This window comes from Brachyhypopomus gauderio, chromosome 4, assembly GCF_052324685.1.
Source record: "Brachyhypopomus gauderio isolate BG-103 chromosome 4, BGAUD_0.2, whole genome shotgun sequence".
NCBI lineage: Eukaryota > Metazoa > Chordata > Actinopteri > Gymnotiformes > Hypopomidae > Brachyhypopomus > Brachyhypopomus gauderio.
The window spans coordinates 16,154,999-16,179,827 of record NC_135214.1 but is presented as its reverse complement, the minus strand read 5'-3'; the positions used below and the strand labels follow the sequence as shown (position 1 = coordinate 16,179,827).

Sequence of the window (24,829 nt, the reverse complement as noted above, 5' to 3'; positions counted from 1 at the left end):
GCTTCTTTAACACACACAAACACACTGAAAGGCCCATTGTCATGTAACAGTAATGAGTCCATTACACAGCACACAAGGGACAGATGGGGAAGAAGACAGAATAATAGAGGACCACAGGTGTGTGTGTGTGTGTGTGTGTGTGTGTGTGTGTGTGTGTGTGTGTGTGTGTGTGTGTGTAATGGTTTCATTTGGAGGAAACATGAACGTACAGTATGAAGAGTAGGGGGTGTGGAGAGCTTTCATCGAAATCCAGAGGGAGGCTGATCTCCAGGTGGAGTACTGTGAACACAGAATCACCGTGATTAAACCTTCATTGCACTACCATCTCAAAGGTGCTCATTACAACCACAGGTAACAGTAGGTGCAAAATAACAACACGATTAGATGACAAAGCTGTCGTTTCTGTGTAGATGCTGATGCAAATTTTTGTCACCTTGGTTATTGTGGACCAAGGCTCTGATTTCTCTGTGTGGGATTCTTCTCTTTCGGAGGGTTTCTCGAAACTGAAGACCAGAATCTAAAGTCGTATAACCTGCACAGCCAGGAGGAAAGACATTTGGTCTGAGCAGCACCTCTCCCTCACAAACACGCACACACAACCGTATTTGGACAGCAACCGTACGTTGATTGAAATGTTAAGGGGCAGCACTGCATCACAAAATCTCTGTGATTAAACGCACTTCTAAATTAGTTCTAAAATCAGAGAAACTTTAACATTGTCCTAAGGAAAACTTTTATCCTATAATATTCACACTCAGACATGTGTCATTTAAGCCAAAATCTTTAGCGTTAAACCCCGAGATGCTTTTATCCATTGATATTGATGTTTGTCTGCTCAAAGTTTGCGGAGTTGTGCAAGTGCATTTGTGGAGGCTGCCATACTTTCCAACTTCTGCCATTGCTGAGTGAATATCGAATTCAGGATCTACAATGTTGCTCACAGAACACTGCATGAACCTCTAAATAGGTAGCAATTATCTGATCTTTTGCAAGGCATGTGATAATTTAGTTTTTATTTTAGAGCCATTCTGGGGATATACCCACTGAGTCACTGAGCACGCATCGAAAAGACAAAAGCACTGTGTGTGGGTGGAAGTGTATGTGTATTTAATACACACGGGTAATGTCACTGAGCTGGTGTATGCTAGATCTGGGAACCCCAGGCCCTAAGGAAAGAAAGAAAAACTCCATCACTTGTTCACTTGGTAGCTTATACAATGGCATCTTAAGTAATATTTATGCTAAATATATGCTAAAATGCTGTTAATTAAAACATCAGTTACATTTACACATTGGAAAATCATCAGCAAATAAAAGTGCTTGGGGGAAGAAAAAACATTGTTGAAGCACTTTTCTTGTTTGCTGTGGTGGGGAGAATGGAAAGGATGTGTGTGAGAGGGTGAAGAGGGCGTCGTACCTGCACAGTGCAGCAGTGCCTTCTGGGAATCGGGACTCAGCGAGGCGTCATAGTAGGAACACTGAGGTTTAAATAAGGAGCAGGTCAGGCACTCGCGGTGGAACGGACCCACTGCGCTCACCCTGCAGACGTGGTGGAGAACGTCAGACCACTGTTGGTATAACTCCTCCGGGAGAGTCTGGAAGCATGTGTGGACTCTCTTCAGGACCCGGGACTCACCTGTACAGGTGTCTCTGTGAGGCTCCGCTCTCCGTGCTGAGGTAATATCTGCAGAAACAAAGACATGTCAGTAATGAATGATACAGCAGCATGTGCTTTATATTTATTCTCTGTGTTTGTGAGAAAAAGGCTATGAGAAGATGCCTGTGTGTGTGTGTGTGCGTATCTGACTCACACAGTGTTCAGGCGTTCATCATATGCCAGTATCTTAGTCACCTCCCAGTTCCCAGAAGTCAGGTGTCGTATAGTGACCTCTGCACCTGTACCCTGTGCACAGCACCAGATTAGAGGTCAAAGGTCACGTACAAGAGCAAACTTTCATTGACATGCAAAGTGTGTAGTATGTTTACCTGGTCTTTGTTTTTGCTGTAATAAGTTTTTTTTTTTGTAGAATTATCTGCTTGTTGGGTTGTAATGAATGCATCTCTGAGAAGAGCCTGTACCTGCTCTGACATCATGGTAAGGTGACGGAAGGCTCCATGGGCACCGTGCTTTATGGGTAATGTCATAAAGAATACTGCTCCATCTTTAGAAAACACAGGCTTTTCGTTCTGCGCAGAACAAGACAGTGAGTAACTCCATCCACTCAATATGAAATACGTGAAATTTAAGATGAGTGTGAGAATCAGACACATCCTCTGTGCCCACTGTTGGACTATTACCTGGCGTTCGATCCACTTGTCTGATGTCATGACATGTTTCTATGGAAAATTCCAAGCACATATAGTATTGACATATCAGGACTCACAGAAAGTCAATCTAAAAGTGCAATCATTCTGTTTGTGTGTGACAGAGAGATAATGAGTTTGCATGTGTGTCAGTCAATCAAATGTGTCAGCATATGTATATGTGTGTGGGGCAGCCGTATATGTAAGCAGAGAAGATAAACCATCTGCAGCCGTGTGTGTGTGTGTGTAGATCTGCTAACCCGTGCACACTCTCCGCTGTGTGTGTTGCAGAGTGTGAGAATGGAGGTGTTCTGAGCTCTGTTCAGCCAACGCACAGCCACGCTGTCTTCACACACCCACTGCACCATGCTAATGTAGTACTCACTATGAAGCAAACACACACACACTAGACACCTTATCTCAACATTTCTATATCTAAATTTTTAGATATCTCAATATATAAATATTACAAGACACTATCAAACACTTTTTTGTTTCTCTGTGTCTGGGTTTGCTTGTTTATAAACATGTTATGAACAAAACTATCTCAAGACCATATAGACCAGTTGGCCATTTGTGCCAGGGTGGATGTGTGAATGTGTGTGTGTGTGTGTGTGTGTGTGTGTGTGTGTGTGTCTGAGTGTGTCACCTTTTCTCCAGGCTTTTAGGACGCAGCAACTCAGTAGTGTGAGAGGAACCATCCAGAGTAACCACGCTCAGTTTCACTGTAGGGTTTACCTGTCCAGCCTGACACACACACACACACACACACACACACACACACACACACACACACACACAACAAATTCTTCTCCTTAACCCATACAAGTGTGTGTGAGTTCACATAATCAAGCATTGCACAGATCATGCACTTAAAGGCATAAGCATGGCTGCAATGATTCAGAACCCATACTGAGTTCAGCCCAAACCAAACGCTCACAGAGCTCACACAGTGTGGAGCTATAGCTCAGTGGAAGCTTCTGGGCTAGGGCCTTTAGCAAGGCCTCCCAGCTAAAGAAGAGTGCAGGCGGTGAGGTGAGAGGGAGGCGTTCCCTGATGGAGAGTGAGAGGGGAACACGCTGACCTAGGCACACGGATGGCCGGATGGGAGGTGGCAGGCAGAGCACTGCCAGAGGAGTGTGGGGCAGGAAGTGAAGCAGGAAAGGAAGTGAAGCGGGAAAGGAAGTGAAGGTGGCATGTCTTTCTCTCAATTCACTTTTGCAACTGAACTGATTACCATAAACTCTGTAATACGTGTACCTCTAGCTTAAATGCTCTCATTATATATTCACATTCACCATGCTCTCTCTTTCTCTCTCTCTCTCTCTCTCTCTCTCTCTCTCTCCTCATTACTGGTGTCTACTAACAGTCACACAATCTGACAGCAGCAATCAGACTGATTTGGGGAAATAACCTTCTTTCATTCCTCCTGAGGCTATTCTACTGTGTGTGTGTGTGTGTGTGTGTGTGTGTGTGTGTGTGTGTGTGTGTGTGTGTGTGAGTGTAATGGTATTTTGTGGTGTACAGTTAGGTGCACTGGTGTCATTAGGTGTACAGCTGTCCCTCAGGAAGATGTTTTGGACTTCTCTCCTTCACTAACTGTCTCTGTGTTTCTCTCTCACAGGCACACACATGCATACACAATCTCTGCACCTTCCACATACTATTGCACACACATTTGCATAATTCACTAAAACTTTAGCATTCTACAATTCTTTTAGGGCCGTTTTTGTTTCATCTTACAAAATGATTTGATGTTGTGTGAAGATGGTTTGGAAAGGAGAATATTTTCATTATGTGCTTTCGCACTCCTTACAGTTCTCCTTACTCCGGTAGTTCTCCTATAGTTGTGTGTGTGTGTTTGTGTGTGTGTGGGTGCACAGGTGTGTATTTGACATAGTTGTGGTTGTCATAGTTATAATTGAATCCTGTGTCCTTGGACTGAGAGGCATATTTATTCTGAATTAATCCCATCTGCCTGTTCAATCTAAACATGAAATATGACAACGCTCTCATTATATGGATTGGCCTTCGCTTGTCTGCTGCTGTCTGCTGCTCTGTTCAAATATATGCGGTCAGCAGCTGCATGTGCAAAAAGAAGAAAAAAAAAGCTCTTACAAGGTAAATGCTGGAGACTCTGGAATATGAATGTCATCTCCTCCAAACTGCTTTCTCTCTGTGCACACAGTGCACTAAGATAGTCATTTTTGTGTGTGTGTGAGTGTGTGTGCGTGTGTGTGTGTGTGTGTGTGTGTGTGTGTGTGTGTGTGTGTGTGTGTGTGTGTGTGTGTGTGTGTGTGTGTACCTTTGGATAAGGGTACTGAGGTCCGCGTGGGTAGAGGGCCCCAGTGAAACATGGCAGGAGCATGTTGGGTACGAGTGTGTCGTTGACAGTGAGGAAGGCCAGACTGGATCCCGCAGGAGACCACCAATGAGCTACTGGCGAGCGCAGAACCTCCTCTACCAATCCAGAGTGAACACAGCAGATCACCAGGAAGCCCTGAATTACAGTCCACCATCCTATCAGCACGCAGCCGTGACACAAAGCACTCCCGCCTAAAGCGTGTTTCACGTTCATATTCTAAAAAACTCTCTTTTGCAGTAATGTACAGACACACGAGATAAAAGGGTAATTTGAAAGTATGTCAGGAAAATTGACAGACGTAGCAGCTACAAGAGCAGAGGAGATTAGAGTAGATCAGATGAGAGAACACGTGCTCGGCGGTCTGGGACACAGGCAGCAGGTGGAGGTGCACCCATGTTCATCCGCTAATGCAGGTCTGCAACTGAGATACATTTGTACAGCACACAGAGGGAGTTCACGTCTATTACACCAACACGCTGTTTCTCACCCACCGACAAACACAAATATATTACACCAGTGGCCAAACTGCTTAATCTGAGCCAGCGATTATAGAAGATTATCTTCAAATGGAAAAAAATGGCACCTGTGATGAAAATCTTTGTGATTCATTGCAACACTGCTAGAGAGAAATCTGTCCTGCAGTTAGTGGTTCAGACTTCTCAGGACTACACTCTACGATCTGGGCATGTACACTTCCATTTGAACATCTGATACACGTTGATGGTCATTTTAGCTGTAAACTATTTATTTTTTTTACTTAAAAGCACATTGTTTCCAAATAAGACTGTTATTACATTTCCAGCAATTTAGTTTCCATAAAATATGGAAATATTTATACTACATCGTTTAAGGTTGATGGTTAATGCACAGCCCCCTCAAGCAGGAGTGCTTTGAGTTAGCTTGTGATGGGGAGAGCAGAACTAAATGATGTGTTACTATGGTAACACCTATGAAAGGACCTTGAGAATGATTTGAAAATTTGAAAAAAAGTGTCTTAGCATTTTATTAAGTGAGCAAGTTAACATGATGTGAATATATGGACACGTTTGTTGCCAATTAGCAATAAACTGATAAACAAATAAAATATTAAGACATTCACTGATACTGCAGTGGTCACCAGACACTTTATTAGGCACTTCTGTCTCTAAAGATAAGTTGATATATATTTATTCAAAGTGTAGTATTTTAAGTGTGAATGTGTATAATAAATATACAATTACAGACAAATAAATAAATGAACAATGCCTTGTTTTGCAGTCTGTAAATGCTCTATACATCAGTGGTGAGTTTCTGGACAGATGACTGGATCTTATTTACAATGTTGTTTTCCAGCACAGCATTTTCAGTGCCATGTTTGGGAGTGTTGAGCTGGTACAGGTTTACCAGACACAGTGTTTACCCTCATACAGCCAATCAGGGATGCCGTTGAACACCAGTGCCTCTTGCCCTGATGATGTCAGTCTGAGAGAGCTGCTCTTTACGTTTGGCTGATAGTAAATGTTATTCTCAAAGATATATATCTGAGGGGGGAGGAGAGAAAGAGAGAGAGAGATATTATTTTACATATCAACAAGCACCAATCTGCACAAAATTAAACCAACTGAAAAGCATACTGTCACAGAACTTGTGTATTCCACACGATTGACTCTTTGACACTAATGTGTTATCTTTTCTAATGTAACTGCCAACAGAAAGAGGCAAAGGAAGTTTAAAAGCCTTATGAAAGAAGAAAGGTGCATGCAAACTCTCATGAATAACTAATCTTTCTCACTTTCTTCTCTCTCTCTCTCTCTCTCTCTCTCTCTCTCTCTCTCTCTCTCTCTCTCTATCTCCCCAGTAACAGATTAATCTACAAATGTGTAAACATCAGGCCCATGCAGATACATTCCTCATTGATTACTTAATTACTTTCCCTGCAAGCACATTGCAGTAATGGCAATGTTATGCAATAGTAATTCCTTGTGTGATATGAGTGTGTTTGTGTGTGTGTGTGTGTGTGTGTGTGTGTGTGTGTGTGTGTGTGTGTGTGTGTGTGTGTGTGTGTGTGTGTGTGTGTGTGTGTGTGTATCCTGCAGCACAGCTGACATTGTTCAGCTGTTTAAAATGTGCCTTGCAGTGTTTGCCGGTTGCAAACAAAAGTTGTTTCTTTCTTCGCAGAAGGCATGTGCTTGCTGGGAATGTGCTATCTGTGCCAGAACTTCTGTGCAAACCCACTACTCACTCAAACCACACAAAACGCAGTCCACCATTGCACTACTACTGGTGCATGTGTGGGGATGTATTTTGTTCCTTTCTGTATTTCTGGATCACAGGATAATTAATGGGTGTGCAGTAATGCTGTGAGAGGCACTGGTCTGTGTTACCCTCTGCTCTCTGTGCTGCATGGTGTTATCTAGCGCTAGATTAGGTGGGGCTGTGGCGTTCTCTACTGCTCCCTAGCACAGCGTGATGAGACACGGCAGGTCATTACTCACTAGCTGTTGCCCCTTAGACCCCCAGGACGCAAACTGCAGGACTGAATTCCACACCTCAGGAGGGTTCAGCTCATGCACTTCTCTGTGAACATACACATGCGTGCACACACACAAACACACAGACACACACACACACACACACACACACACACACACACACACACACACACACAACACACACACACACACACACACACACACACACAAACACAGGACCTAACAATGTTGCTCACTTTTCTCATTGGCAGCATTTTACAAAAGAATAGATGTATATCACTCATAACGCTGCCTGTGTATGTATGATATGAGATGATCATATTCACTGTAGTGAATTCACAAGTGTTTCCATTGATCAATACCTTGTATGCAAATTGTACATCAAGTAAGAGGCCAGGAAGGAGTATCGGTAAACCTGAAACAGAAATTTCAAAGTAAAAGTCAATGCCAGCACCAAATCGCACCAGTTCGCCAGTTGTGTGACTGTAAAGGGTTACAGTTAGCAGTAGTGCCAAGGCCATTCTTATAGCTGATGAGCTAATGAGCTAATGTTGATGAGCTAATGTTAGACCTAGTGTTGTCTTAAGGGTTAGCATTAGCATTACCGCTAAAAGCAAGGATTAGGATTGTTTACATCACTGCAGTGTTTCAATTACTGGCCTGTGATTATGTGTATGTGTGTGTCTCAGTCACCATAACCAACCTAATACACAACTTGTATTTGAAACTGCAAAATCTCTAAATCAATATTTGCAACATGAACTGAAATGTGTAGATTAATTGGATGCATGTCGAAGGTCAGGGGTTTGTAACCTTTAGCTACATTCTAAATGTGCCAACAGCACAAGACCTTCAACAATGAAGAATGATGAATTGCATTTCTTTTTCCTTTAGACAAGAAAAGATGTTCGAATTCTGACCTTTTTGATGTCATATGTAAGTAGAACATAGTTCAGGTCTGGTGACACTGCAAACTTGGAAGCTTTAAATGTTGCCTGTACAGAAATACACAGGTGATATAAGACAGATGAATGACGCCTGTGTCTTCGGGTCTTCCGATTGGCTTAAATGTTTTTGTTTTTTTTTTTCATTTCTGCTACTAAAATGTAAACACATTTCTGTATGGAAGTTTATTATTATTTTACATTTTGAAGAATTTAATTTCTTTGTGCTCTTCAAATGAAACAGTTTATGCTTCATAGAGCAGGTCCCCCACATGGAGTTGGCCCATGTGTTATTAATAGAATTAGGATAGAATCTCTGACACATGCAGGTAATGAGGTGTCAGTATATTTCTACTCCTTTAACTTTCAAATACTAAACAATGAATTGACCTAGACTTTGGGGTGTCACGGCAGGCCGGTCTCGGGGCTCAGGTCAGACACCCACTTCCTGTCAATAACGTCACGCCACCACGCCTTCACTTCCACTTTCACAGTCACCTGTTTACTGATGATCATCACCTGCACCTGTTTCACATGAACCCTTCCTATTAAGCACTGCAGGTCCCATCATTCAGTGCTGAGTATTCCTTGCACCACGAGTGAGATAGCGACTCTGTTCTGAATCGGCGGCTCCCTTTATGTTAGTCAAGAGTGACTGTGTTTGCATCCTTACGGCGCCCCAGACCTTATTGTAGTGCCTAGAGTGCCTTTCTCATTTTTGCCTGTTGGGAGCTCTTTTATATTTGCTTGCCGCCATTAAAACCTTTCCAGCTCCAACCACGCCTTCTGCTTCTTCCTCAAAGTCAGATGGGAAGAAGTTACAAACTGTAAAAATCTGTTCTTTAAGCTATTTTAATGCCATTCTTTACTTAGATTAAATTTTAATACTTGTATCTGAAGAAAAGTCAGGTCAGGAAGTCCAACAGAAGTGCTCAGGACTGATAGAATTACTCACAAACGTAGTGCCTTTCATTAAGAGCTCTGTCTGGTTGGTCCGAAGGTCTACTTTTATCACGTTCCCATCTCTGGACTTATAGATTAGCTCCACGGCTAAAATGGGAGAGGAGGGGAGAGAGAGAGAGAGAGAGAGAGAGAGAGAGAGAGAGAGAGAGAGAGAGAGAGAGAGAGAGAGACTTCTAAGAGTATGTTTGAGTCAGTTCCTCTGCAGGTGCTTCCTCTCTTCTCTCTGACTCTAGTGTGTTTGCCAGTCAGGCCACACTGAGGTAGATGCGTAGCTGCAGCTCCACCGGCCAGCTCACACACACTCATCCTGACCCCAGCCATCAAATATTAACCAGGCACACAGGAGCTGGTGCAGGATGCTCAGGTGCAATTCAGGCTTGAATGTGTGTGCACTCATGCACTCGAAGTGTGTGTGTGTGTGTGTGTGTGTGTCTGTCTGTTAGTGTTTGTGTGTGTGTGTGTGTGTGTGTGTGTGTGTGTGTGTGTGTGTGTGTGTGTGTGTGTGTGAGTGTGAGAGAGACACAGTGAGAGAGAGTGGTGTGGCTGTGTGTAGCATGGAGTATCAGGTCTGAGGAGCAACTATGTGTGCAGGCCACGTTTAATGAGATTTCTGCTGTGTCTGTACAAAGCTGGGGTGACACATGAAAACAGCCAGAAGCTTGAAGGGGAAAAGAGAGGAAGTGAATGTGACAATCCTGTCAGCGAATGACTGGCTCTGAGCTGCGGACAGAGGCAGGCAGGTATTAGGGTGACTGAGGGAGGGAGACGTGGCAGAAGCAGAGAGACTGACAGGAGAGACACAACAGCCCTAGAGCAGAGGAAGACATGCAGAGGAACTGGGCAAGACACCCGGCACTGGAGAGATAAAAACAAACACACATGACAAATGTGCTCAGAAATGACTGTGAGGGAGTGGATGTGGAGGGACGTGGATGTTGTTGGGATGTACAGGGATGTGCATGTGCAGACGCATGTAGATGAAAAGAGGGATGTGTAGACGGATTTGGATGTTTTGGGATGTTTTGGGAAGTGGATGTAGACGGATTTGGATGTTTTGGGATGTTTTGGGAAGTGGATGTAGACGGATTTGGATGTTTTGGGATGTTTTGGGAAGTGGATGTAGATAGATTTGGATGTTTTGGGTTGTGGATGTGGTAGTATTCAGGAAGGAAATAATGCACCATATGCATATGGAAATAATCCACTCAATGGAACATTCTATTAACTTTAATATTATGTTAAAATGTCACTTCACAGCTGCACATTACAGGGTCATGTCTGGCCATTAGAAGAGGAAGAAAAGGATTTGAACTGCTTCATATCATTACCACACCTACAATCCACATACTTATTTAACATTTCATTAAGTGCTTTAACCTTTTAATGGAAACATACACATATTGTTCCTTTAAAGTTGTACTGTTTTAATTATGTAATTGCCTATAAACTGGCCAAATAGATTCTGGTGAGGTGACTACAGGACTGTTAATAAATCCATTTGCGCTCCGAGCACTGTTTATTTCTGCAGGATGTTAGTAGATGTTCATCTGTTTATATATCTATCTCTTTTATTCATCTCTTCTCTCTATTCTTCATACACATTTGTTCTCTTTGGATCTGACACATCCATCCTTAAGCACTGGAGATCTGATAATTACACCACACATCTGGGGTGCATGCTTGTGTGTGTGTGTGTGTGTGTGTGTGTGTGTGTGTGTGTGTGTGTGTGTGTGCCTGTAGCAACCTCTGGTCCCAGAACAGCAGATGGAAGATGTTTGTGTGGTTTGATTCAGACAAAGCACTCACACACAGAAAATAACAAACAGGCATGTATGAAAGTTTGTGTAGTTTGTGGAGGTCACCCACCGCTGATCCACTGGGCCTCGGGAGAATGAACTTGAAACTCAGTGAGGAGAAGGTCATCCAAGGTCAGATCAGACCCCAGAGCTTTAGAGCCATCATCTAATTCAAATTAAAGTGCATACACAAACACACTCAGAAGATATTTCCGCTGGCTTGTGTATTGTGTAGCTGAATAATGCTATGCTAACCTAACCCTAACCTTAACCTCAGAAACAAAAAACGCTGGATGTACCGTCTGCTCTTGTTAAAATATTTATCTTAGTAACATTTCGTCTGCACAAAGAAATAATGCAAACATGCCCACACAGAGAAAATCAACAGAAACAGACCAAGGTAAGCATAGGGTAGGGCATCATAGATATATTCTAATATTCTAATTTACTAATCAAGCTAGTATGACAGGATGGGAGAGATTCAGGTTGTGTGTGTTTCCACACTACTGCGTGTGGTGCAGAGACCTTTAGACAGAAGGAAGATGGAGAGGCTGATTAATGACAACACCGCAACAATCACCAGCAGAGAAATACCAATTCCCTTCCAGTTCCTCTCTGGACCCCCATCCCTCAGATTCTAGAGAGGAGGTTAGAGACAGAAAGAGAGAGAGACAGAGAGAGAGAATAGGAAATAGTATTCTGAGCAGCACAGGGAATGAATAAATGGTAACAGACTTTTCTCAGTTCACTGCAGTCAAACAGTTATCTTTTTACCAGCAAAGACGTCCGTCTTTCTACACTTGCACCAGGAAAGGTTGGCGTTCTGACCTCCTCACACCGCCCTGTTCTTAATATACTCACCTTCAAGGAGAAAATATTACCGCTGAGCAGAAGCTCAAGAGGGGACCTTTATTTTGTGATGCATGTGACCGTGTATGCATATATGCCTTCTGAAAGTGACTTTGTCCTTGCGTGCTCTCAATCTGGACTATTTTCCCTGGAGGACCCTTGGACGTGGTCTTAAGTTGGCCATTCTGATTGGCTGGGAAAGGGGCCAGCTCAAAACGGTCACGTCCATACTACATAACAAATGTACTGTACAAGAATGATAGAAACACAGAAACATAAGGAGTTGCAGTGACTTATGCAGACCTGCAAAGCCATCAGAATATATTGCGGTCAACTAAACCAGCAGACTCATGGTTGTACTCTAGAGAAACATTGGCTGCACTGTGAAGATATGTAGCCGTAGCCCCTCTACATTAAAAAAATCACAAACAAATGAAACCACAAAGACTTGTGGCATGTTTTAATGTCATCTTAAGGCTATAATGTACATGGCACAGCACGTAACAGGAACCCAGACGAATGATAAAACATAATCCCTACATTAACATGGACACTGTGTGTGGGTTGGTGACTTTGCATGCAAGGCCAAATTTGTGTTTCATTTTACAGTGGTTATCCTTGGACTATGCTGGTGTTCATGTTAAATATTCATTCACCAAGAAGTCTTGGCAGAAAGCAAGGCCTCCAGGCTGGTGCCAACACCACCGCTGTCTGCTGTGTGTTGGGGACAGTTAGGTAGGTTGAATCATTGGCATCTGGGGACCAGAGGAGGACAGAGGAAACCAGAGGAGGACAGAGGAAAAAGTGAATCTCACCCCAGCCCAAACAATATAAATCACATAATGGCAACAATGACAAGAACAACAACAAAACAATCCTCTTTTACACAAACACATATCGAGAGCAAAATATTCATACAGGAATATTTCAAACATGACTTCCCCTTACTTAAAAGATACTTAATGCATTGAATTTTTATGCTCAAAGGAAGAGAAACGGGGCGTTCCTGGCCTCCGCTGAGCTGGGTTTGATTAGAGGTTTTTCTGGATTACAGACATTGCGTGTGCCGTTAGCGACTTGGGGAGATGGTATTAGCAGTGGCAGGGTGGGATGATGAATAATCCATCCTCAGCAGCAAGCCCCACGGGCAGAAGCACCGCCATCTGCTGATCTCAGAACAGCCTCTGCACCTCCAAGGCTTTCATCAGGGAACGCAATTCATAAATAAACAGCCTACAGCACTGAGCTTCTCTTACCTCCTCTCTCTCTCTCTCTCTCTCTCTCTCTCTCTCTCTCTCTTGCTCTTTCTCATTCTTATTCTATGCATCCCCCCCAATCCCAGTGTTCAGTGGCTATAATATTGTAATATTGGAGCAGAGTTCTCGATTTGAGTAGAGACCCAGACGCTGACACAAAGTTTGCAACCATCAGTCTTGCCGGGTTTAGTGAGGGCCAACGTGAAGTAGACTCTGGAGAGGCTTACGTTTCAGAATGAATCTGGGAGTTGATGATATGTGGGGAAGGGGAGAAGCTCTCTGTCTCTCTATATACCTTTGTCTTCTCCTCCCTTCTCCCTCCATCACATCTGCACTGCCCTCTCTCTCTGTAAATATACCCAGAACTATAGCTGACTACTTATCCAATGACATAGAAGTGTGGATATTTAGATATAATGCAGGACCTAATTGTTCATGCGGAGGAACACAAGGGGTGACAACAACAGCTGTAATCTATTAGCATTATTGTGTCAGCAAATTGAATTCATAAACAGAAGATAGTTAAATGTCTGTATTTAAAGAAAAGCACACTGTCTTTGTGTTTCCCTCATAGCACAAGTCCATTATCAAGTCTAACAAATTTATAATATTTAACTGTCACAGACAAAAGATTATTTGGAAATGTATTTTCTTAAAAGCACAATTTATTATATAACAGCATGAAAGGCCACCTCCAAACGAATCTGTTCTCATTGTTCATTTTGTATACTTGTGCTTCTGTGCATGCATGCATGTGTGTGTGGGCGTGCATGTGTGTGTGTGTGTATGCGTGTGTGTGTGTGTGTGTCCTGACTGTGGTAAAGGTTAAAACAGTGCATTTGCTCCTTGCTGGGAGCGCCTGTCACATTGAGCAATGACTCTGTCTCGTGATGCACACACACACTCTCACACATGCTCTCTTTCGCTCTCTTTTACTCTTTCTTTGTCTCTCTATCTCTCTCTCTATCCTTTTATCTCTCCCCCTGCAGGGCAGCTGTGTTATTTTGCCCTCCATCTATAGGACTATCACTCTAATTCTAACTCATGACTTACTGTACAACAGCAAAACAGTCTCATCCCTCACAACTGACCTCTACTGGTCTTCATCAGTAAGTGTGTGAGTGTGCGTGCGTTTGTGTGTGTGTGTGTGTGTGTGTGTGTAAAATGTTTGTGAAAGAAACCATGCTTGCCTCTCCTCTCCTCTACTGTCCTCTCCTCTCCACCCTCCTCCTGCCCTCTCCTCTCCTCTCCTCTCCTGTCCTGTCCTGTGTTCTCCTCTCCTCTCCTCTCCTCTCCTCTCCTGTCCTGTGTTCTCCTCTCCTCTCCTCTCTAAGGGCGGGACCAATGTGGCGGGGGGGGGGGGGGGGGGGGGGGGGGGGGGGGGCAATCCTAACATCTACAATCTAGATATCTAGTTTTAAGTCTTACATGTCTCCAGTCCCACACTGCTCCTCTCCTAAATAAAGCAAGCAACCTTTCTACACTCTACTCTGGGTTTGAATGCACCCTTGATAAAATACATTTAATGTTTTTATCTCAACTGTCCCTCACTCTACTGTCTTACTCTTCCTCACACTACTGTCTCACACTCCCTTACTCTACTGTCTTCTCTCTCTTACTCTACTGTCTTACTGTCCCTCACACTACTGTCTTACTGTCCCTCACACTACTGTCTCACTCTCCCTCACTCTACTGTCTTACTCTCCCTCAATCTACTGTCTCACACTCCCTTACTCTACTGTCTTCTCTCTCTTACTCTACTGTCTTCTCTCTCTTACTCTACTGTCTTACTGTCTTTCACACTACTGTCTCACTCTCCCTCACTCTACTGTCTTACTGTCCCTCACTCTACTGTCTTACTCTCTACTGTCTTACTGTCCCTCACACTACTGTCTTACTCTCCCTCACTCTACTGTGTTACTCTCCCTCACTCTACTGTCTTACTCTCCCTCACACTACTTTTTTTTACCAACCCACTATTTTTATAACTCCCCCAATACCCATCATTACTCCCTCCACACTGGACACTACAGTAATTTTAACATGGCGGCCACAGCCCCTTTAGCCAACCCTTGGGATAAGGTAGAGAGAGAGAGAGAGAGAGAGAGAGAGAGAGAGAGAGAGAGAGAGACAGAGAGAGAGAGAGAGAGAGAGAGAGAGAGAGCAGTTGTAGTTGTAGAGAGCAGATTCTCTGACTAGATGGTGCTAGAAGAGAAGCCTCATGGCAGGTTCACTGTTGCAGCATCTCATATTTACCTAGCAGTGCTATTTTAAAAGTATTTTGAGGAGAAGCAGCATGATGACAAGATCTCAGCCATAAACTGTTATGCAGAAGTGTAACAGCGTGTCCATAAATATAGCAACATCCAATTTTTTTCTCATTCTCTGTACACATTATGTCTGTTGGGCTACTTTAAACCTGAAACACAGTAAATAAATGACTAGTGAGACTTCATGAGAAGTTATTAAATGATTTTACTACATCTAATTATTGTCTTTAACCACATCTGCTAGATATTTTGTAAAGTTATAGTTTCATAATATATAACTATAATCAGTTATATAATCACAAAACCAATCAGGGTTTCCCAAAGGCATCATAGTGTTAGGATCATCAGAGACAGTGTTCAGTGTAGTCCTCTCAGAGACAGTGTTCAGTGTAGTCCTCTCAGAGACAGTGTTCAGTGTAGTCCTCTCAGAGACAGTGTTCAGTGTAGTCCTCTCAGAGACAGTGTTCAGTGTAGTCCTCTCAGAGACAGTGTTCAGTGTAGTCCTCTCAGAGACAGTGTTCAGTGTAGTCCTTTCCTGTTCCTCTCCTGTCTCTCCTGTTTAAAAATGATCTTTGTTTTACCATGCTTTTGGGAAACTCAGTCTAGACTTTTTCCTGTCAGTTATAAAACCAATCGATTTGCTTTTTGCCCCAGCCAACGTGCAGAAAAAAACACTACAGTGTGTGCATCATCTAAATAAGATGTAGCTTTGACTTACCAGCTCACAGATGCATTTTGATGGTCATCCTGTACATTGTTAATATGACATTAGAAAAGCTGGGCTGGGAATGATACTCACACAAGATCATGAAGAAATGTGTTAGTCAAACCATCAGTCGGGACCTTTTTCAGGATTTTAATTGAATTTTTTTAATAGAATTGAGTTGAGAGTCTTTCGACAACCCCCCCCCCCCCCCCAACCATTATATGCCCCTCCCATTCAATAATATGCCCCTCCCCCACCATATGCTCCTCCCACTCTGTACCACTCCCTGCCACAGTCTGCCTGGTGCTCCCACACTGCATGCTTGAACTCTGGATTGGAGAAATGACAATCCTATAACAGCACAACATATAGTCTGCACACTTTACGGCTACTGGACCATAAAGAAAAGCCCTCTTAAATACTAATAACTTTTTTTTTTTCAAGAGTAATGTATAACCTGAATGCAATGCTGTCTAAAAGTTGTATGCACATTATTTTATATATATATATATATTTGCTCTACAATCTTTTAAATTTGAATTGATTTTTATTTTAGGACTTGTCATTTGTCTGCTCGTGTGACTGTGCCTCTTTGTGTCGTTCTGTTTCTTTGTGTCTGTGTCTATTTAGTAGGTACTAGATGGGCCAGTGAACAGTTGTCAGGGCAACAGAAAGGTTAGAGAATACAGCAGAATCTCAGCTGTCTTGCGGGCTTATTTTACTTTAATAGCACTCATTACTTCATCACTCTTCAAAGCCCATGTCTCTCTCTTTCTCTGTCTCTGTCTGTCTTTTCTCTCTCCCTCACATACACACAAACATACAAACATACCTTGTCGAATGATATTAGAATGATATTGTTTGAAAGTTTGTATTTCTCGCACTCATTTGTGAAATAATGCAGGAAACATTCACTCACACACACACACACACACACACACACACACACACACACACACACACACACACAAAACTCACACAACTACACACAGAGACACAGACTCAAAAAAACTTTGTCCAGACATAACACAAATGTGCTCAAAATGTTTACATCCACACATATAAACACACACTCAAAATCCACACATATACACACATAAAGACGCACACGTTTGATGCAAACAAGCGTATCAAAGTCCGTCCCTAAACCTGCTCTTGAGTTTGTGACTCATCCTCTTGCTCATGACATCTCTGTAAGCCCGAGTTTCAATTGAATCATTAATGCATGACGTGTAATAGTCACTGAAGTCAGCATGTGGCTGGTATGAGACGTGTGTGACAGAGAGAGGAGGTGAAGAGGAACTGTAGAGAGATCTAAAGAGAGGGCTGAGAGGCTTTAGTTATGGCTGGAAATGGAAGAAGATGATGAAAGAACATGATGGAAGAAGGAAAATGGGTATAAAACTTGCTGAAAGCTGTTTGGAAGCCAACCTCATAAATAAAATCATCACAGGGAAATTCTGCAACCTCGTCAGTGTGATTGTCAGTCACACTGTGGCTCACCCTTCATGACCTCCTTGTCTCTGGTCACAGACATCAGGATAGCAGAGCAGACCATTCAGAATGCCTTCATCAGCAAATCTATGATTGCACTTGTCACTCTTTCCTCTTTCTCACACACACACACACACACACACACACACACACACACACACACACACACACACACGCACACACACACACGCACACACACACACACACACACACACACACACACACACACACACACACACACACACACACACACGCACACCCAAGATCAAGCTCAGGCAGCAGTGTGCTGGTGTGGCGAGAGGAGGCAGCTGAATGGTGTGTTTTTATTTTCACTTTAATGTCTCCTGTCACCAAAACATCAAAGAGGCTGCTGGGCTTGCACAGGATCCCAGAGCCGTCCCTTAGTCAATTCACAGCAGCCGGCCGTCTGGCTTCAGAGAGAGCGTTTAAAGTAATGGGACCTGCTTACATGTTACAGCAGCTCCTGATGGGAGCTAGCCATGGTCCTGAACCGAGCAGCCTTGAATCTGATGGCTCTTTATGACACTGTAGCATTACTTTAACGACCATCATCTTTTAAAAATCCTATTAATTTCACAGAATACAATTTTGTAAATATGATTTTGCTTCTATGTCTAAAACACAGGCATGCAAAACCAGCTGCTTTTGACTTCCTGTCATCCATAAAAGTCCATACATAAAAGAATCACACTATTCCCAGCCAGTTCCTCAGCAGGTCAGGTATCAAATAACATCAACATTGCTGCTGCCCTATTGCCTCAGCAGACATAAGTCAGTTAGAATCTTATATCCGTGTGTCGCCGGGTTAAAACGAAGCTTGGAGACTGGGTGTATAGAGGAAGCCTCTGATTACTCTGTGCTCTTTCATTTGAACAGGCTGCTGCTTAATTCCAAATGTGTTTATTATACAAAACCTGCATAATCAGAGTGCAACTGTGGGACACTGCAGTCTCATCAGCTGGTGTCTCTATTAGAGAGTGATGAATATCTTTTACAAGGCCCTCACACTCACATTAGTGCTCATAATATCTTTGTCGAACACATGGTGAAATTTCTTGGCAACGTGCTACTTGTAAATGTGCATTACTTTAGAATCTCTCTTTCTTTTCAAGCTTAAATGATGCAAGTCGTTTCCTGCCCCAGCGGTGTCTTGCTTATGGTGCCAACAGCAACGTGCAAGATGGAAATTAAAAGCATGCATGGCTTCCATTCAGAAGATGCAAAGATGAGTACGCAGACCACAGAGCACAGACCATAAAGCACAGAGCACAGACCATAGACCACAATAGAGCACAGAGCACAGACCATAGAGCACAGACCACAGACCACAGACCATAGAGCACAGACCACAGAGCACAGTCACTCCATCACAAATGTGTCTTTTTCTGATAAATTTTTAAATCCTTTTTAAGTTCCTCTCCACACACACACACACACACACACAGACACACACACACACACACACACACACACACACACACACACACACACACACACACACACACACACACACACACATTATTTCTTTCTCTCTTTCTCTCTCTCGCTTTCTCTCTCTGTGGTGTCCCAAGATAATTCATAATCCTTATAATACAAAAAAAAACACATCATAATCCAGCCAAAGGTATTTGTAATGACAGTTATCCCCAACTGTGCTGTTGTAGAACAGGTTTTGTTTAACTCTACTGCAAACAATGTAACATCCAGTGTAGCTTAGTGAGTGTGAATTACTAGGAGTGTTTCAGGAGATGTAATCAGCAGGTTTTATCACACTGGGCTGCCTGGAGATTTTTGCTTGTGAGTGAATATGCCTTTCTGCCAAGGACAGGGATTCAATTAGACTAACTCAAAAGCAGAAACTGAAAACCAGAATCACATGAAATGTAAACACACACAGGCATGCGCTGACACCCTCCTCCCCACATAAATCCCTTCAACAAGAAAGGTTAGCTACGGGCCATCCATCTTTGTAGTGCACAAACCTTAACTATGGCTTACACGAAAGGAGCAAGAGGAAGAACATATAACTTTAACTGTATGTAACATCAGGACTGCCGGCCCAGGGGATATAAACCCATGAAACCTTCTCATGAATGCTTACATATTTACACTCAGCAGCCAGACAGCGTGCTTTGCTCATATTTTTTATTTGAGGGAGAGAGAGAGAGACAAAGAGAAAGAGAGATGCACAGAGAGAGATCCCTGTTTTATTACAGTGGATTTCTTATTTTATTACTGTCTCTTCCCCTGTAACTCTCTCACTCTTTTTGTGTGTTTGTAGGATCCTGAGGCCTTGTTGGGTTTATTGAAGTCAGTTACTTCAACCTAGTGATGCTCACAAACACACAAGCCCACTCCTACATGTGTGCACAAACAAACATACAAGCACACTCTGAGGCAATAGTAAACAGTGCAGTCACTGTTTGTGCCAAGGTCAGCACATACACACCCGAGTTAGAGTGAACAAGCAAGAAAGGAGTAATGAGTGATCATTGTTAAAATGTGTATGTTCAGTAAGTAAAGGTACTCACAAATAGTAATATCACCTATTAGATTTGCACATAACACATTGTCACTGAGAGGCAGAGAGAGAGAGAGAGAGAGGGAGAGAATACAGTGGCAAACAAAGAGAATAAGACAGACAGAGAGACAGAGAGGACAGTCTTAGCATCTACCCAATCACAGAACACTACAGCCGCGGTACACTACAGCCGCGGTAGGCTATCTGAAGGTAGTGCTGTTTAGTGGTCACTCCTTAACTAATTCATTCCAAGAGTAGTGTGTATTTATCACCTGTCCTTGAACCTAAGTGTCTGCCTTGAAGTGATTATGTGTGATTGTGTGTGTCATGCATTCTTCTTCCCTTGGGGGATACTGCTACATTATTTCATTACGCAGTGGCGTACTGCCCTCAGGTGTTTTACTCTGTACTTAAACTGATCGCTCATCTAGCTGTGTGACCCTGACTCCACCACTAGAGAGCAGCACTTTGCTATAAATAGATCTGTAGCACCTTCACCTTATCATGTCATGAATACATACAATATAAAGTAATGACTGCTAACATGTTTTTTCTTCAAAATGTCCCCAAGTGAACAAGAGAAAAGCAGAAAATGGTACTTAGTCTATCTCAGATCAGAAACATGTGCACAAACACACACACACACACACACACACATTTTATGTATCACATTTGATCATCTTCACTAACTCGTATATTGTATATAACTGACTATAGCTTTCTCATTGATAAAATAAATTAGATTTTGAAAACAGCCAGATTACATCCACTGTTGTGTTTTTCAAAATGACAACCTTTAATTCCAGAATGTCATACAGTAAAAAATGAGGCCAAAGCAACTTTCATATACATATTTTTCTAAAATATTTCACCAAATAACATTTGTCTTTCTGTACATTTACTTTACTAGTCAAAGGTTTGGAGTCACAATTTGCTATGACTCCTACTTTCATTCATCAAATGAGACAACAAATAAATAGAAATTATAGTTAAAACAATGACAAGCTTGGAAATAATATTAATTTGAAATAATAATTGTCATTCAGACTTTGTTTAGTCAAAGAGTCTGTCATTTGCAGCCTTTCCAGCACAACAAGCCTTTGGCATTCTGGCTCTTATAGCCCATGTCTATTTGTTTGGGTGATCGTCTTCTTAGCTATTGATAATAATTTATTATGAACTTGCAGGCAGACAATGATGTTGGCCTTTTAGATATAAGATTTTATCTATTTTTTTTGTACCATTTTATCTGTTGGAGCTTCCAGAAGCCCCTCCCACAATTTGGCTTGGCAAGATGAAGTTGGCTCCACAGCCCTGTCCAGAGGTGCTGAGAGTGGTGTTTACACTAAATGGTGAGAATGGTGTTTACACTATATGGTGAGAGTGATGTTTATACTGTATGGTGGGAGTGGTGCTTTTACTGTATGTGCTGAGAGTGGTGTTTACACTGTATATGGTGGGAGTGGTGTTTACACTGTATATGGTGGGAGTGGTGTTTTCACTGTATGTGCTGAGAGTGGTGTTTACGCTGTATATGGTGGGAGTGGTGTTTTCACTGTATATGGTGGGAGTGGTGTTTTCACTGTATGTGCTGAGAGTGGTGTTTACACTGTATATGGTGGGAGTGGTGTTTTCACTGTATGTGCTGAGAGTGGAGTTTACACTGCATATGGTGGGAGTGGTGTTTTCACTGTATATGGTGGGAGTGGTGTTTTCACTGTATGTGCTGAGAGTGGTGTTTACACTGTATATGGTGGGAGTGGTGTTTTCACTGTATGTGCTGAGAGTGGTGTTTACGCTGTATATGGTGGGAGTGGTGTTTACACTGTATGTGCTGAGAGTAGTGCTTACACTGCATATGGTGAGAATGGTGTTTACACTGTATGTGCTGAGAGTGGTGTTTACACTGTTTATGGTGAGAATGGTGTTCACCGTATGTGTTGAGACTATGTGTTTTCACTATTATTTTCACTATAAACCATTTACTGAAGCTGCCAGTTCAAGCTGCCAGTGAGGCATCTGTTTCTCTGAGTGGACTCTCCTCTCCTCTTGGCCAGTCGTGCAACCGAGACTCTCATGTCTCTTGCTGCCCTGGTAAGAGCTGGCTTGCCCTGCTCTGTAAAGAGTGTTGTACAGACTGTTGTATAAGATTTTCAGTCTTTTGAACAAAAAGGAAAAAACTCACATTACCATCAAAGGGACTATTACATGAAGCTCAGTGAATGTGATTTACAGTACTCACTGTCCATATGGGTCTGTATGTGGGTGAGGTGAGGCCTCTTGTGAACTCCCCTGTAAAAACCATTGTAGTCCAGTTACTGGGCCTTTCATGGGAAGAGGACATTTTTTTTTCTGAACTATTCTATTTTGGCAATGAAAACAAATTGACTATGTATATTCCAAGGTTAAATTAATAGGTATCGCTGGTTGAGGGTGGTTATCTGATGAACATACTATCACCAAGGTATTTCAGAATACTGCTGAGCTTTCACCTTTAGTCCTCTAGGACAGTATCTCAGATAGGTGTGTATTTTTTGCTTCTCCTAGCATAGCATCAGCATAGTGGTTCTCATATGTGTTCATGCATCGTAACAGGTTTTTCTAATGAGCAATTAGCATGTTCATCTGGTAAACTTGGATTAACACAATGTTGCATGGGATAATAGGAGTGACGGAAGGTTAAAATGGGCTTTTGAATGATTATGTAGATATTCCATTAAAATCATCAAAGTCATTTCCTACTGAACTGTTAATAATTTAGAACATTAGTAATTTCATTACAGTATGTCTGATCAATGTAATGTCATTTTAATTGAAATTATGTCATTGATATAATGACTTTCTGTGAGTTAAGTAATCTCTTTTCCACATTTTTGTTACTGGAAACAGGCCCGTAGCCAGCATTGTGACGGGGGGGATCTTTTTCCCCCAAAAGTGGACTTCATTTGGCTCTCTACTCCATTGCCCTCTAAATACATGAGCGCACTTCAAACCTTTTAATTTACACATATTTTATTCATTATAAGCAAGGTTGCCAACTTTTAAAAATCACTAGGATTGAGATTTGATTTGGGGGCGGGGGGGGGGGGGGGGGGGGTTATGTCTTATATGTTTCCTCTATGCTGCGCCTAAAGAGATCTATCGCCAGTGGCTGGCGCCAGAGCGAACTAGTAACTCATTGAATCATAGATGTAGATCGGAGATAAATAAACTAGATTTTTTTTCAGCATGAGAAATCGGATGTATGGCGTGTGAGCACGTGAAAACGGTCAAATGCGTGTGTCTTACGCTCATTGCGTGAGAGTTGGCAACACTGTTATAAGTGGCTACGGGCCTGGGAAATCATAGATACCAGAGTATACCTGCACACTTGTCATGCAAAGTGATACAGAGAGTGTTTCCCTTATGTGGCTGGCTGGTGAATCTGCTGAAAAAAATAATACTTGTCTCCAGTGTTTCTGTCACCACAGACAAACACATATACTGTACACACACACACATATACACGTGTTCTTAGGCAAACACACGCTCACAATGTCACATACACACACACTCACATACACACACACACACACACACACACACACACCACAGTATAATGTTAGATGTCTGAAGTGAGAACAGAAGGGAAGGACAGGTCACAGGTCAGAGGTCGGCGTGCAGTGGTGCATGCTAGGTAGCCTGTGCACACGGCCCCAGCTCCATTTACCCGCTGAGCAGAGTCACCATCAGATGAGCCAGCACTGAATGATGCTTCATCACACACACACACACACACACACACACACACACACACACACAGCTTTTAATCTAGAAATGTTCTATTTTTAGTGTAATTAAATTCAAAGTGATAGCATTTCCAATTTCCCTCCGGGCGTGTCTGTGTGTGTACGTTCATCAGTGTATGGTTACTACTGTATGTATATTTGGGTGTGTGTCTCGTCTGTGTTCGTTGTCATTTGTCGTTTCATTACGTGACGTGGCGTTTAGTGTTTGTCTTTCTCTGTCTAGCATTAACACACTATTGTTGTACGTTAAATAAACGTCGTTCTGTGAGCCGCTCACGCCTTGGTATCCTGCTCTCAACTCGCTCCGTGACCTTCTTAATATGTATTGCAAGTTTTGGCCTACAACAATTTTAAAGGTAAACAAGTTTAAGTCAAATAATGACATGATGATAAATAATGGCCCTGGTTTTCTCAGTTGGTTCAATAAATCCTCCAAAACAAACAAAATGGACATGCCCAAATCCAAATAGGAGTCTCAGAGAGTGGAGAAGAACAAAGCTCGAGTGACTTTGTGGGCCCTCTAGATCCAGACACATAAATAAGAAAATGTGAACCAACCAGATCTTGTGTTAGTAACAACAGTGGAAATCGAACTTCATGCCATTGAAACATGCGATGGAAAGAATATGAGGAATTGGAAAAATACTGGGGAATGAATAGAAGACAGAGACAAAGTGGGACGTTAGCACCAAGGTTAACCTTGGGAGCCTTGCATGCAGGGACATGCATTTAAAGAGACCATCGCTTTACACTGATTGGCACAGGCCTGCCTGCCAGCCAACACACGTCCATGTCCTTGGATTGGCTTAGTGGCCACTGCAGCGAGTTTTGCCTTATCAATCCATTTATTCAACCATTCCCTTCCCTTTACACCTTTACGAATCATAGCAGTGATGCTTGGGAAATTACACAAAACAGAACAGGTTACTCGCTTTCCCTGTTTCTTGCTCTCTTTCTCTCTCTCTCTCTCTCTCTCAGGTGTTTCTTTTTTTTGCTACAGCATTTTGTATGTAGTCTCAGGAGATGACTCTGGTGCAATAAATATGAGGAGAGCATACAGTGGAAAAGAGGCCAAAGCTCG

The 24,829-nt window shown here is 42.5% G+C and overlaps 1 protein-coding gene across 3 annotated transcripts in view; it reads right to left on the bottom strand.

Annotated features, from left to right (window-relative positions):
- LOC143512386 (inactive dipeptidyl peptidase 10) overlaps positions 1-24,829 on the bottom strand; it is a 37,098-nt gene that overhangs the window by 4,770 nt on the left and 7,499 nt on the right. Inside the window, exons 2-19 of one of the 3 annotated variants that reach the window (XM_077002624.1) lie at positions 11,369-11,480; positions 10,914-11,009; positions 9,040-9,134; positions 8,061-8,135; positions 7,503-7,555; positions 7,144-7,225; positions 6,069-6,189; positions 4,610-4,764; positions 2,954-3,051; positions 2,565-2,688; positions 2,299-2,337; positions 1,987-2,187; positions 1,812-1,903; positions 1,637-1,684; positions 1,418-1,539; positions 1,119-1,166; positions 434-532; positions 210-279 (exon numbers count right to left, since the gene is read on the bottom strand). In XM_077002624.1, the coding sequence (XP_076858739.1) occupies positions 210-279; positions 434-532; positions 1,119-1,166; positions 1,418-1,539; positions 1,637-1,684; positions 1,812-1,903; positions 1,987-2,187; positions 2,299-2,337; positions 2,565-2,688; positions 2,954-3,051; positions 4,610-4,764; positions 6,069-6,189; positions 7,144-7,225; positions 7,503-7,555; positions 8,061-8,135; positions 9,040-9,134; positions 10,914-11,009; positions 11,369-11,480 (1,730 nt within the window). Of the gene's footprint in view, positions 1-209; positions 280-433; positions 533-1,118; positions 1,167-1,417; positions 1,540-1,636; positions 1,685-1,811; positions 1,904-1,986; positions 2,188-2,298; positions 2,338-2,564; positions 2,689-2,953; positions 3,052-4,609; positions 4,765-6,068; positions 6,190-7,143; positions 7,226-7,502; positions 7,556-8,060; positions 8,136-9,039; positions 9,135-10,913; positions 11,010-11,368; positions 11,481-24,829 lie in introns of those variants that run through there. The other 2 variants (XM_077002625.1, XM_077002626.1) reach the window with 2 other exon arrangements.